The sequence below is a fragment of the Dipodomys merriami genome, unplaced genomic scaffold, assembly GCF_024711535.1.
Source record: "Dipodomys merriami isolate MVZ:Mamm:240054 unplaced genomic scaffold, mDipMer1.0.p SCAF_56, whole genome shotgun sequence".
Classification (NCBI taxonomy): Eukaryota; Metazoa; Chordata; class Mammalia; order Rodentia; family Heteromyidae; genus Dipodomys; species Dipodomys merriami.
The window spans coordinates 4,365,536-4,380,558 of NW_027206135.1; the positions used below are offsets into that span (position 1 = coordinate 4,365,536).

The window sequence follows — 15,023 nt, forward strand, 5'->3', positions numbered from 1 at the left end:
AAGAAAAAAAAAAAGAAGAAGGTAGTAACTCTTTTCCTCTGACCCTGCCTGCTTGGTCAGAAAATGAGCAAAGATATCTTTTCCTTCCCTCTCTCTCTCTCCCTTCCTCCCTCCCTCCCTTCTTCCCCTCCTTCCTTTCTTTCTTCCTTTCTTCCTTCCTTCCTTCCTTCCTTCCTTCCTTTCTTCCTTCCTTCCTTCCTTCCTTCCTTCCTTCCTTCCTTCCTTCCTTCCTTCCTTCCTTCCTATCTTCCTTCCTTCCTTCCTTTTCTTTCTTTCCAGACTGAGACGTGAACTCAAGACTTTCTCATTTGCTCAGCTTTTTTTTTCCCTTCAAGGCAGGAACCATACCTCCACTTTGGCTTTTTGTTGGTTAAGTGGAGATAAGAGTCTCTTGGATTTGTCTGCACAGGTTGGCTTCAAACCTCCACTCTCAGTGTCCACAGTAATAGGTGTGAACCAGACAAAGATATCTTAGAGAAAAACTTATCTGGGCACTTAGAGGAACATGTTCAATTGTAACCCCCTAGTACATCTTTTTTTTTTTTTGGTTGGTTGTGGGGCTTGAACTCTGGGCGCTGTCCCTCAGTTCTTCAGCTCAATGCTAGCGCTCTACCACTTGAGCCATAGCACCACTTCTGGTTTTCTGGTGATTTATTGGAGATAAGAGTCTCATGGACTTTCCTGCGCTGCCCTGGCTGGGTTTGAACTGCGATCCTCAGATCTCAGCCTCCTGAGTAGCTAGGATTACAGGCGTGAGCTGCCAGTGCCTGGCCCTAGTACAACTTTTTAAAGTTTAAAACATAAAGTAAAATGAAAGTTTACCCTTGTTTGGCACAAAACATGTTTTTATTTTATTTTATTTTATGGTCCTGGGGCTTTAACTCAGGGCCTCAGCACTGTCAATAAGCCTCTCTGTGCTCAAGGCTGGTGCTTTACCATTTGAGCCACAGTGTCACTTTTGGCATTTTCTGAATAGTTTATTGGAGATAATAGTCTCACAGACTTTTCTGCCCTTGTCTGGCTTTGAACTGCGATCCTGAGTAACTAGGATTACAGGCTTGAGCCACTGGTACCCGGCACAAACCATGTTTAAGGGAGAAAACTTACCTTGGGGATGGCCATCTGTCTTGGTTGGAGCATGTGACAGAATCCATCCTTTGTTTGAAGGGATGCACAAACATCAATGACCCAAGTGTGCTGGCAGATCCATCGTGAGTTGATAACATAGTAGAGCGGTAAGAGTAATACAGGTACTGTACTAGGTGTGGCAACAAAGGAAAAAGCTTTTCCAAAGGTGAATTTGAGACAAACCCCAACCTACTTTTTCACCATACATACCTGTGATGTTAAAACACTTAGTGTTGCATCTGTTACAGATGGGCCAGCATCTGTGTATAGGTATGTACTCTCCTTCCTACTTTGCTTTATCAGTAGACTTCATTGGTCTCTACTTTGATGTTTCCTCAAGTTCTTTTTTGTACAACATCAAGAACTGGGGGCTGGGAAGGTGGCTCAGTGGTAGAGCGCTTGCCTTGCATGCATGAGGCCCTGGGTTCGATTCCTCAGCACCACATATGCAAAAAGAAAAAAGCCAGAAGTGGCGCTGTGGCTCAAGTGGTAGAGCGCTAGCCTTGAGCTGAAGAGCTGAAGGACAGCGCCCAGACCCAGAGTTCAGGCCCCACGACTGGACCCCCCCCCAAAATCAAGAACTGGTGACCCCAGGGCCAGACAGAGGCTTCCTCCCTAAAACAGTACCAGTCACAGATCTTAGCTGTCATATCATCTGTGAAAGCTTCATGCTGCTCTGCACATAATGATGGCTTCTTTTTATTATTACTTTTAAAATCATGACCACTTGATGGTCCTGAGGAAATAGTCAGCTAGAGCACCCTAGCTCTGGACTGTTCATTCATACGTGTATCTGTCTCATTCCCAGTTCTTTGCCTAATCCTGCAGCTCTTGTCTGCACCCTGAGGATGGAGAGCAGTGCTTATTCCCCTGTTCCCTCAGTGTGCCTATGTCCTGTCATGTAGTTGCTTTCTCTTTCTTCACTGTTACTGTTTATTTGGCATATTGGGAGCAAGTGGCAGCCCGGCAGTTGGAGCCGCTGGTGTTGGGGTGCTGGCTCAGAGCTCTGGTTACAGAAGCTGCTCTGGCTTATTTTCTCTGGACACCAGTGCTCCTCTCCGAGCTGGCAGAGTTGGTTGGCCCTGTGTCTTTCCTTGGTCTCACCCCATCTCTTCTCCAGGCTGTCTTCTCTGCTTGCTGTCCTGAAAGCCAAGCTCTAAAATGGAGACACTGAGCCTGAACAGACAGTAGGGAGGAGAAGCCAGAACTGTAGTTACCCCTGCTACCCAACCTAAAAAAGGACTCCTGACCCAGTCATTTTATTCGATAGCTTCCATCAGGTCTTGGACCTCTCGTGCCTAGAAGGGTGGCAGTCCACACATGGAGATCCTGGCTGTGCTGGCAACAAGGCCTGCTTGTGCTTGGCTACATTCCTGCCTGACTTTAGGCAAGAGTGTGCAGCTCCTACCCTTCCTCTTTGGGGCAGCATACTTTCAGTTCCTGTTAATGTTTAGCTTTGTTTTGCTTCCTAAATTCAGTACCCCAAAAGACTTTGAGTACTGATATTCGGAAACTTGATCAGTGAGATACAGAGAAGCCATACTTTAAGAGGTTGAATTGGGAGTCTTTATTAGAAAGCCTGTGATTGCACACCAACTATTGTCCCAAAGAACCCGAAAGTGCTGAATATTGTTAGCATAAAGCTTATAAAGGCAAAAAAACTCCCATCAAGGCAGATGCCACATGGTATGGGGATCAGCAAAGCTGTTTATAGAAGCAAAACAAACCAGTTATGAGTTAACTAAAAGGGGCAATTAGGGTTCATTAGAAAACCCACTAGTGGGGACAATTATGGGCAGAGATTTACTAGAATCCAACAATCTTAACAATCAGAGGAAAGGGATAGGGATTTCCTGGAATCCAACAATCCATGACATATCTGCAGTTCTGGTACTGACCTATGCCCCATCTATAGTTCTCGGAATTGAGTGAAATGTCCCTGTTACTTGTCAAGGCATTAAGATGGGGGTGAGGTCAAGATAGGATTGCTTAGGCCCAGTATCCATATTTTAGTAGTAATTCACACTAGAAGGTGAATGCCCACCAATTCCGGCTGTCCTTTTTCTAGGGGTATTTTTTCCTTCTTTCTTTTTTTGTTGGTCGTGGGGTCTGAACTCTGGACCTGGCCACCGTCCCTCAGCTCTTCAGCTTAAGGCTAGTGCTCCACCACTAGAGCCTCAGCACCACTTCCAGTTTTTTCTGCTTATGTGGTGCTAAGGAATCGAACCCAGGGCCTCATGCATGCAAGGCAAGCGCTCTACCACTGAGCCACCTTCCCAGCCATTCCTCCCTTTTTTTGGTTGGTCATGGGGCTTGAACTCTGGGCCTGGGCGCTACCCCTCAGCTCTTCAGCTCAAGGCCCCAGCACCACTTTGTTTTCTGGTTGTTAATCGGAGATAAGAGTCTCATGGAGCCGGCTGTGGTGGCCCATGCCAGTAATCAACGAGATGAGGCAGGGGAATCATGAGTTCAAGACCAGCCTGGGCTATATCTTTTTTTTTTTTTTTAATTTTGTTTTTGGGTCCGGTCATGGAGCCTGAACTCTGGGCCTGGGCGCTGTCCCTCAGCTCTTCAGCTCAAGGTTAGCGCTCTACCACTTGAGCCACAGCGCCACTTCCGGCTTTTTCTGCTTATGCGGTGCTGAGGAATCGAACCCAAGGTCTCATGCATGCAAGGCAAGCACTTTACCATTAAGCCACATTCCCAGCCCAAAAAGATAATTTAAAAAATATATTTTAAGGGGATGGGAAGGTGGCTCAGTGGTAGAGTGCTTGCCTTGCATGCATGAGACCTTGGGTTCGATTCCTCAGCACCGCATAAGCAGAAAAAGCCGGAAGTGGCACTGTGGCTCAAGTGGTAGAGTGCTAGCCTTGAGCTGAGGAACAGCACCCAGGCCCAGAGTTCAGGCCCCATGACCAGGAAAAAAAAAAAAAAAGATAAAAATTGTAAAATGACATAGTGTCATGTTAAAAAGAAAAACAAGAGATCATTTATGATCATACTTCCTCTTTTCATTTGACTTTGAGTTATTTTTATGAGAATTGATCTGTCTAGGTGTGCAAGTAGCCTGCAAAAAGTCTATGTACTTTTTTTTTTTTTGGCCAGTCCTGGAACTTGAACTCAGGCCATGGGCACTGTCCCTGAGCTTCTTTTGCTCAAGGTTAGCACTCTACCACTTGAGCCACAGCACCATTTCTGCCTTTTTCTGCTTATGTGGTACTTAGGAATCCAACCCAGGACTTCATACCTGCTAGGCAAGCACTTTACCACTAACTAAACCACATTCCCAGCCTTCTATGTGCTTTTTTTTTTTTTTTTTTTTTTTTTTTTTGCTGCTGGTCCTGGGGTTTGAGCTCAGGGTCCAGGCAGGTGCTATTCCTGAGCTTTATCTGCTCAAGGCTAACACTCTACTGTTTGAGCCACAGCTCCACTTCCAGCTTTTTGGGTGGTTAATTGGAGATAGAATCTCACCAATTTTCCTGCCTTGGATGGCTTCAAACTTCAATCCTCAGATCTCAGCCTTCTGAGTAACTATGATTACAGGCATGAGCCACTGGTGCCTGGCTCTGTGTGACTTTGAGGAGAGGACAGAAGAAGGGGGGAGGGAGGATTCATTACCAGGATTTAGCTTGAGAGCTGAGGCCGAACAATGCCAGACTGAGGGAATTTTCAATATGCATTATCTATAGCTATATAGCCAGATCTCCTTAGAGGTGAGCTTGTCAGAAGAGTGGCAGTCAAGACAATGAAGTGAAAATAAATGTCCCCTTCCTTTTCTCTTTTCTAAAATTCTTTTGCTTTTCCTGAGCAGTGGCTTTTCTGAGCCTTGGATGGGCTGCAAGTTCTTAATGTGAGTGAGGTCAAGGGCAGGTCTTACCTTAGCTTCTGATCTTGTTGGCTGTGTTGACTGAGGACTGTGGCCTCCAGAAGCCACGTGAGTCCTTTTGTTTGTAATTGTACCAAGTTCTCCTTTTCCCCCCAAGCCTTCGTAATCTTGAGTGTAACTACAAACATGCACAGCCAGGCATTGGAGGGGAAGTCTAATGAAAACAAATCTCCTGTCAAGCCAGAAGATTTCTCTATGAAGATAGCAGAGGAAGAAATTTGTTTTATTATTGAATAAATTTTCAACTACAATGCAGTGACAGACAGCCTTTCCACACAGGCAAATAATGACATAAGTTCCCAAGCCAGAGGGCCTGATGAAGCTATTTGTTACCCAGTTCCCCCCAGCCTCACCTGGAAAATGAGGTCACCATCTGTGTGAGCTAATTGGCTTTATCCAAAAGGGAAGTTCTCCTGTCTTCAGGACAGAGTGGCATTTCAGCTCAAAGCTTTGGTCCTCTCACAGAAGCTGGGAGGGCCTGCCTGCCTGCCCTCAGGATCACATTTTGATCCTTGAAAAAGACATCCTGAGGGCTGGGAAGGTGGCTCAGTGGTAGAGCACTTGCCTTGCATGCATGAGGCCCTGGGTTCAATTCCTCAGCACCACATAAGCAGAAAAAAAAAAGCCGGAAGTGGCGCTGTGGCTCAAGTGGTAGAGCGCTAGCCTTGAGCTGAAGAGCTGAGGGACAGCGCCCAGGCCCAGAGTTCAGGCCCCACGACCGGACCAAAAAAAAAAAAAAAACAACAACAAAAAAGAAAAAGACATCCTGAGTTCCTATGCTGCCAAGAGGCTTAATTAGCTTTTACACACATACATATGCACATGCACACGTACGCATGTTAAGTGCGCGCATGCGCGCCCCATTTTTTTTTTTTCAGTGCTGGGGCATAGTCCCAGGATCTTGTACGTGCTAGACAAGGTCCACTGAGATACATCTCTAGCTTTTTAAGTGCCTTTGTTTAAAATTGTATCTGATTTTACAGACTTTTGTAAAGCTCAGGATCTCTACCTCCTACGTGGGACTTGCCCATCTTTGTCTGTCTTGAGACCATTGGCATGTACTACTGAGCAATTACATCATTCCTGGTAGATTTCTGGTGCGGTTATAGGTTTCACTAACTCTTCCTGAATAGATGAAGTCAAGTTTATCTGAGCAGGACAGAGTCTAGAAAGAATATGTATGCAAAGGATGTCTGAGGTAGAGGTTGTTGCCACCATTTTGGTTCTTAAGACAAAGAGTCTCTTGGTATTCTATCTCTTCCCCTTCCCCCTCCCCTCTTTCCCTCTCCTCTATCCTGTCCTGGGGCTTGAACTCTGGGTTTTGGTGCTGTCCTTGGACTTCTTTTGCTCAAAGCTAGCGCACTTGAGCCACAGCACCACTTCTGGTTTTTTCTGTGATTAACTGCAGGTAAGAATCTCATAGACTTCCCTGCTGGGTCTGTTTTCAAAAAGCAATCCTCAGATCTCAACCCCCTGAGTAGCTAGGATTATTGGTATGAGCCACTAGCATCCGGTGCAGTCTCATTTTATTAATTTTGTTTTTGGACAGTTTGAAAGACATAAGGACTTCTTGTCATGATAATTCCCAGACTTTAATTAGGTAGTCATTATTCATCTAGGTATTTAGTGAGTAGTTCTCAGCATCTCATTGTGTTGCAGGATCAGAGGGATACAGGGCTCTAATCTCTAGGAATTGACACCATCCCAGGGAGACACGTGGCACCGTGTTAAGGCAGCATTACACCGGGCGCTGGGCTGCCTACATAGGCAGCCCCACAGGAGTTCAGAGCGCGATGGAGTGGCTGGCCTTGTGTGTGGACTAAGCTTCCTGGAGGGTCTGACATAGCAAACAGGAACAGAAGAGCAGATAGACAGCAAAGCAAGCTAAGCTTCCAGAAGAACAGGTAGTATGAAGCTTCCTTAAAGTTATGTGCCTCAGTGAGGACCACTGGCCACAGTGAGGACCGTCTGCCTGACATGGAAGCCAGTGAGCCAGCACACCCAGAGAGCACTTCAGAAACCTAGAACTCACACTCACACATGCACACACACACCCCATGGAATATAACATCATTCAGCCAGTAAGAAGAATGATGGCATCTGTAAGAAAATGCATGCAGTTGGAGACCACCATTTTAAATGAACTAAGCCAAGCTCAAAAAGCCAAATATAGCCAGGTGCCGATGGCTCATGCCTGTAATCCTAGCTACTCAGGAGGCTGAGATCTGAAGATCACGGTTCAAAGCCAGCCCAGGCAGAAAAGACCGTGAGACTCCTGTCTCCAATAAACTACTAGAAAACTGGAAGTGGTGCTGTAGCTCAAGTGGTAGAGTGCTCGCCTTGAGCTAAAGAGCTGAGGGACAGCACCCAGGCCCAGAGTTCAAGCCCCATGACCAACAACAACAAAAAAAAAAACCCCGAATATCACGTTTCAACTAATATGGAATCTGGGCCTAAAATGGTGATGATGATGATGATGATGATGATGATGATGATGATGATGATGATGATGATAGAATATGAATGTAAAAGGGGATCATGTTGGGAGTACCATCCAGTAGCAGGAACAAAGAATGGATACTGAGAGGTGAAGAGGATGGAAGTATATTGTATAAACATAGATTATACATATATACATGTGTGATACACACACATATATAAACACAGCATAATGCTATGCCCTGTTGACTCAAGCCTGTAATCCTAGCTATAAGATCCAGCCCAGAAAAACCACACAGATTCAGTCACATACAGAAAAGGAGTTTATTTACCAGCTGAAGCTGACAAGGCCACCTCTCCCACGAGAGAGGAAGAAATGGCACTTATCCTTTGTTCAGAGTTAAATTTATAGTCAGGGGCTGGGAAGTAAGGGAAGTCCTCTGAGTATGTGTGGAACTGAAGGCTAAGGATGGCACATAGCTGGGTGGGTTTTCTGATGTAACAGTCACAGTTAGGCAGCATCTCATGATGCAGCTGGGGGTTAGGGGTAAAACAGGGCTCTGGGAAGTGAAGTGGGAGGAGCGGCCAGGGCTGAAGGCCAGCTGCAGTTAGGCCTAGCCAGATCAACTGCTTTTGTGGGAGGGGCTGAGGACCTGAGATGGAGGGCATGCTAACACTAGCTACTCACTAGCTGAGGTTCAAAGCCAACCTGGGCAGAAAAGTTCCTGTGGGCCGGGCGCTGGTGGCTCATGCCTGTAATCCTAGCTACGAAGGAGGCTGAGATCTGAGGATTGCGGTTCAAAGCCAGCCCAGGCAGGAGAGACCGTTGAGACTCCTATCTCCAATAAACCACCAGAAAACTGGAAGTGGCGCTGTAGCTCAAGTGGTAGAGCACTCGCCTTGAGCTGAAGAGCTGAGGGACAGTGCCCAGGCCCAGAGTTCAAGCCCCACGACCGACAAAAAAAAAAAAAAAAAAAAAAAGAAAGAAAGAAAAGTTCCTGTGGGATTTTAGCTACAATTCAAAAACCGGAAGTGGGCTGGGAATGTGGCTTAGTGGTAAAGTGCTTGCCTAGCATGCATGAAGCTCTGGTTCCATTCCTCAGTATCACATAGCAGATAAAGCCTGAAATGGCACTGTGGCTCAAGTGGTAGAGCACTAGCCTTGAGCAAAAGAAGCGCCAGGGATGGTGCTCAGGCCCTGTGTTCAAGCCCCAGGACTGGCACACACACACACACACACACACACCACAAAAAAATCAAAATGGCACTGTGGCTCAAGTGGTAGAGTGCTAGTCTTGAGTACAAAGAGGCTCAAGGACAGAGCTCAGGCCCTGAGTTCAAGCCCTACAACTGGGGGGGTGGGGGAGAAAGACAGCATAATGAAACTCACAGACACTAAAAAATCTAGGAGATGTGGGAGGGTTTAGCAATATAATGGGAGGGGCAAACTTGTTTCAAGTACACTGTTCACATCTATGGAGTTATCCCAACAACTCCCCGCATCTTCCCCCGCTCCCCCCGCCTTGCATTGTTAATGCTAGTTGTCACAACTCCAATAATAACAAGTCCTGGAAGGCACAGGGGCTGTGGATCCTCATATTCTCTCTAAGCTAATGTTTGGGAAGCCATGGAATGGAAGGCAGTCAGAGCTTTCCTTGAACTCTGAGGCTCTTGAACTAGATAATTGTATATTAGTTTCTTAGAATCCATAACTGGGTACTTGTATGTGAATGATTTGGTGCTTAGGACTCCACCTCCAAGAAGTAGGCAGACCAGCAGAGAGTTCAGGTTATCATTGTTATCAAGGTAGATTGCTCTAGGCATCAGTGGCTTACACCTATAAACTTAGTTACTGGGGAGATTGATGTCTGAGGATTAATGTTAGAAACCAGCCTGAGCAGGAAAATCCTTGAGATTTTTTTTTTTTTTTTTTTTTTTTTTTTTTTTTTTGGTCGTAGGTCTTGAACTCTGGGCCTGGGCGCTGTCCTCAACTCTTCAGCTCAGGGCTAGAGCTCTACCAATTGAGCCACAGCCCACTTCCTGTTTTCTGTTTTCTGGTGGTTAATTGGAGATAAGAATCTCTCGGACTTTCTGGCCCAGGCTGCCTTTGATTCATGATCCTCAGATCTTAGCCACCTGAGTAGCTAGGATTACAGGTGTGAGCCATCTGCACCAGCTGAGATTCTTTTTTTTTTGTGGGGGGGGGAGGCGGGAGGGGGTCCGGTCGTGGGCCTGAACTCTGGGCCTGGGTGCCGTCCCTCAGCTCTTCAGCTCAAGACTAGGGCTCTACCACTTGAGCCACAGCGCCACTTCCAGCTTTTTTCTTTTTGCTCATGTGGTACTGAGGAATCAAACCCAGGGCCTCATGCGTGCATGGCAAGCGCTCTACCACTGAGCCACCTTCCCAGCCCACCAGCTGAGATTCTTTTCTCTGATTAACCACCAAAAAGCTGGAAGTGGAGCTGTGGTTTAGGTGTTAGAATGTTATAACCTTGAGTGAAAGTAAGGAACAGTGGCCAGGCTTTGAGTTCAAACCCCAGGAATGGCACAAAAATAACTAGATAAATAGAGATATTGCCCTTGTTGTTTTTTAGAAATCTTGTCTGAGACAATGTTGAAAGGAAACTTCCTAGGCTTAGGAAGACTGCATCTGTCTAAAAGGAATGTGGCTTCAGGAAAGCACTGAGGGCTCTCCACTGGCCCACTGGTCCACTCCATCAGCACACTTTGGGAGCAAGTTGGTATACTCTGAGGTCCTGGCTGAAGCAGAGGGATTGTCAGAAGGACAGGAGAAAGAATGTCAGTCATAGGTCAGAGAGGCAATGATGACTATTGGTGCAACCGAGGATTCAATCTTTCCTCTGACTAGAATGGTCTTCTAGCACACCTTCCCTACCTTAAACCTTCTAGAAGCATGATGTCCTGGTAGAATGTGGGTACTAGGGCTAGACATCCTGGGTTCCAAATTCTGGTGATAGCACTTCATAACGCCCTATGTAAATTATATAAGGTAGGAGTCATACCTGCTTTGCAGAGTTGTGAGAATTTGAAGTTCTTGGCCCCTACAAGGGCCTGAGGCCCTAGTACATTCACCTGTGTATCATTTGTGTAGAACGCAGAAAGTTTTGAAGGACAGAGATTGATGAGGAGCAGAAGGGCAGAGAGGAGCGCAGAACTACTACCAAAAACTGTAAAAGGCTCATTTTAATGCAGGATAGGAAGGTCTGTTTCACATGAGAACAGGTGCTAAAATGTAAGCTCCTTGCTGTTGAAAACCTAAGATTTGGATTGGAATGTTGGTTTTTGTTGTTATTGTTGTTGTTTTATTTTGTTTTGTGGTCCTGGGGTCTGAACTCTGGGCCTGGGCACTGTCCCTCAGCTCTTCAGCTCAAGGCCAGCACTCTACCACGTGAGCCACAGCGCCACTTCCAGCTTTTTCTGCTTATGTGGTACTGCGGAATGGAACCCAGGGCCTTATCCATGAGGAGGCAAGCACTCTACCACTGAGCCACCTTCCCAGCCCCTGGCATGTTTTAAGTGATAGCCTAGCAAGTACAAAGCCCAGGGTGCAAACCAAAGGAACAAAAAACCCTCACATTCAGATTACAGAATTGTCTTAAGATGGAATAAAGATAAAGCCAGATTAGTGATTCTTAACTTTGAGAGGGTGACTCATAGCTATAATCCTAGCTCTTCAGGAAGCTGAGATCTTATAATGGAGTTTGAAGCAAGCCTGGGCAGAAAAAAGTCCTGTAGACTCTATCTCCAGTTAACCAGTAAAATGCAAGACTGCAGCATGGTTTAAGTGGTAGAGTGCCAGCTGTGAGCAAGAAAGCTGAGTGAGAGTATGAAACCAAGAAGTTCAGGCCCCAGTACTAGCACCTCCCTCCACCCCCACACACACAAAATTGTAACTGTAAGTTACAGATGCCACTGAAAATCTGATCAAAGTTAGAGATCCTCTTCCCTAGAAAAATGGCCCAAAGTATAAGATTTTGCAAAAAAGTTCAGGAACTTCACGGATCCTGGGTAACAGTCATCTGAAAAGTCTTTTAGTTAGCCAGGTGCCGGTGGCTCATGCCTGTAGTCCTAGCTACTCAGGAGGCTGAGATCTGAGGATCGAGGTTTAAAGCCAGCCTGAGCAGGGAAGTCCGTGAGACTCCTATCTCCTATAAACCACTAGAAAACCGGAAGTGGCGCTGTGGCCCAGGGACCGTGCCCAGGCCCAGAGTTCAAGCCCCACGAACAACAACACAAAGTCTTTTAGTATCTTCTAGCATGCTATGTTCAGCTTCCCGTTTTAGTAACGTTGGAAGTGAGGGAACAAGCACTGCTGCCTTCTTCTGAACTCTAGATTATATAGCTCATCTGAACACCTGCTTACATCTAAAAGCTTGGTGTCTTTTTTGCCACATATTAAGTGTTCTACATGGTTTTGATTAAGTCTGTGAAGAAATTAATCGGATTTTTGTGGGGTTTTGTTTTTTTTTTTTTTGAGATAGGGTCTCACTATGTAGCCCAGGCTGACCTTGCTCCTAATCCACTTACCTGAGCCTCCTGAGTGCTGGGATTTCAGCGTTTGCCACCAAGCTCTTGATCTGAACCTTAAGGCAAAGCATATGCATGCTACAAGAAGGAGAAGGGGGCGGAGGAAAAAAAGTAAATGAAGGTTTAAAAAGCAAAGCCCAACATAGAATGACCAAAAGTAGAGAGGGCTAATCAGGGCTTGAGAAAAGGTGGACTTGGGGAGCCTGCACTCCAGCCCCTTATCCAGGGCTGAGTGAGCCCAGGTGAGCTTCTAAAGGGAAGACTGTATGGGAGCCCTCACCCCCAGTTCCCCACCCTAGTATCTTGTGCCAGAAGAAAAATCATTGATAATCATGGTAGCCACAGCCATGGCCAGAGGATCCTCCAATTTGACTGAAACCTCTTTTTCCTTGTGAACTTAAATCTCAGTTTAGTAGGTAACCACTCATTCCATTTACCCTCAGTAATGAGCTATTAAATGAAGTATGTTAAGGGCTTTTTCTCTTAAAGTATCATTATTCAAAGAATAGTTGATTGCTGTTACAATCCCCAGAAGAAAATATCCTGACCAAGAATAGAAGGATTTCTCCATGGGTAAATTGAAGTGACATCTCTCAGGGGTGACCTGTTCCTTCTAGTTTGTCTGAGCAAGAATAATTTGCTTGATATCTTCCAGAATTCCTTCTCTCCCAGACCCATCCACTCTCACCAGGCCACAAAGGTAGCCCTGGAACTTCGGCGGGACTTTAGCAGGCTCTGCAGGCTCTGCAGGACCTCGGGCAGCCCCTGGCCAGTGAGGGCACTGCAGCCCCGGAGCTCCCAGCAGTGATCCGGGAACCTCTCCAGGCCAAGCCTGCTTCTGATCTCAAGCAGTGGAAGAGCATCAGGCGACTCCTGCTTGTTGGCCAGCACCAAGAAAGGAACACGGGCCGCATTGGGGTCCTCTAGGATTTCTGTGAGCTCAGCCACTGCCTCCGGCAAACGGGTTTCATCAGTACTGTCCAGCACGTACACAAGGATATCTGTACCTTCCAGGTAGTCCTTCCAGGTGGCCCTAAGCTGGGTCTGTCCCCCAACATCCCACAGAATCAATGACATGTGACCAGGAGTTTCAAGAGGCTCCACGTTGAATCCAATAGTGGGCAGGGTCTCTACCAGCTGATGGCCCTTCAGCCTGTACAGGATTGTGGTCTTGCCTGCTGAGTCAAGGCCCATCATCACCACCTGGGCTTCTGCCTTGTGACCTCTGGAATTCACAGAGCCCATGGTGGCCACAGCGCAATGCTAAGGAGAGGAAGTCCAGGGCCCACATAAACAGCCAGGGCTAGTCTTTTCCAAAAGAACACAAAGCTCTGTGCAGGCAAATGGAAGAGCTTCTGTTCCAAAACAGTGCAGGTCTTTACATTTGCAAAACCAGGCCTGGGCTCTGATAGGTCCAGGAAGTGAAGGAGTGTGAGTCACCACCAGCTGACCGATCTTGATCTCAGGGACCCGCCTCAGAGAAGAGTGCCCAATCTCCTAAAACACACAGAACGGGGGCTTGTTCCTTCATTTTGCAAAGAGCAAAATGAAGCTGCCGTTACAGATTTTTTCACAGAAATGGCAGAAAGGTATCTTCAACTCTTTCTTGTTTGTGGCCTCTGATCTCTGTTTGCCTTCTAGAAAGCTAAGCCCAGAAGTAGCAGCTACATGGAGTTCCATGCAGAGTAATGAGCTGGATCAGCTGGGCTCTGGTGGTTCATGCTTACAATCCTAATCAGGAAACTGAGATCTGAGGATCACAGTTTGAAGCCAGCCTGGGCAGAAAACTTCATGTTATCTCCAATAACTTACTCCTGCTCCCTTAAAAAAAAAAAAAAAAAAGATGGCCGGGCGCTGGTGGCTCTCACCTGTAATCCTAGCTACTGAGGAGGCTGAGATCTGAGGATCATGGTTCAAAGCCAGCCCGGGCAGAAAAGTCCCTGAGACTCTTATCTCCAAAAAACCACTCAAAAACTGGAAATGGTGCTGTGGCTCAAGCGGTAGAGCACTCGCCTTGAGCTGAAGAGCTGAGGGACAGTGCCCAAGCCCAGAGTTCAAGCCCCACGACCGACCAAAAAAAAAAAAGATGGAAGTAGAACTGTGACTCAAGCTGTAGAGTACTAGGTTTGAGCAAAAGAAGCACAGGGACAGCACCCTGCCATCAGTTCAAGCCCAGGACGCGCACACACATACAAGCAGCCAAGAAGCAAGAAGCCAGATTCTCATGTTGCTTCTCCTTAGATCATCCTCAGGACCAGCATGCCTGGCTGTCCATAGTGTCTGATTGGGGGAAAATGTGTGAGTCACAGCCAAGGATTTGCCCCACTTCTTATTGAGGACAGTGGCCTCCAGAACAGTCTATGAGTTTTTAAAGAACTTCAATTTTTAAAACATAACACCCATCCCCAGTTTAGGACAGGAAAAGGGGCATCTTACCTTTTGGAGTGTGTATCAGCTGTTCTTGGCGCAAAGGATCAAGTTCATATAGGGCAGAAGAGTAAAACATTAATATTATGAGAGAGAGAGAGAGAGAGAGAGAGAGAGAGAGAGAGAGAGAGAGAGAGAGAGAGAGTAGAGAGAGAGTATGTGTGTGTAGCAGGACAGTCCTCCTCCAGAACTCTCTGCCATCTGGTTTCTGCTTATCGGGCACATCCTAGAGACAAGAGATGAAGGAAGTACTGTGGCTGTTGCAATTTCTCCTTTTTTCTGCTTCCTTTTTCCAGGTGGTTGTGGGGGTGGGACATCTTCCTCCTGAGGACATGCCACAGAGATGTCCCCATCAGCTCTTGGTGAAGCCAGGCCCAGCACCCACTCCTGCCCTGCATGCCTGAAGAAGAGCATGCAGGCTGTGCCGGCTGCAGCTGCTCTTTTGCTCTTCCTTGCGCCTCCCTCCAGTAGCGACTCTAGAAGTTAGACCTCCTGCTAGCACATGCATCAGTGCTTTATTTACTTGGAACCAAAGCAACTCGCCAGAATCAAGATGGAGTTACTTCTGCCAAGTCCTAACCAGAAATAGATAGAT

General features: G+C 46.7%; 1 protein-coding gene across 1 annotated transcript; it reads right to left on the minus strand.

Moving 5' to 3' along the window:
- Nucleotides 1–7,652: 7,652 nt before the first annotated feature.
- Nucleotides 7,653–14,603, minus strand: Arl11 (ARF like GTPase 11). The gene is made up of 2 exons (XM_070000166.1): nt 14,438–14,603; nt 7,653–13,498 (listed from the first exon to the last, which is right to left on the minus strand). The coding sequence occupies exon 2, from the start codon at nt 13,244–13,246 to the stop codon at nt 12,686–12,688; it is 561 nt and encodes a 186-aa protein (XP_069856267.1). The 5' UTR covers nt 13,247–13,498; nt 14,438–14,603; the 3' UTR covers nt 7,653–12,685.
- Between the last annotated feature and the right edge of the window lie 420 nt (nt 14,604–15,023).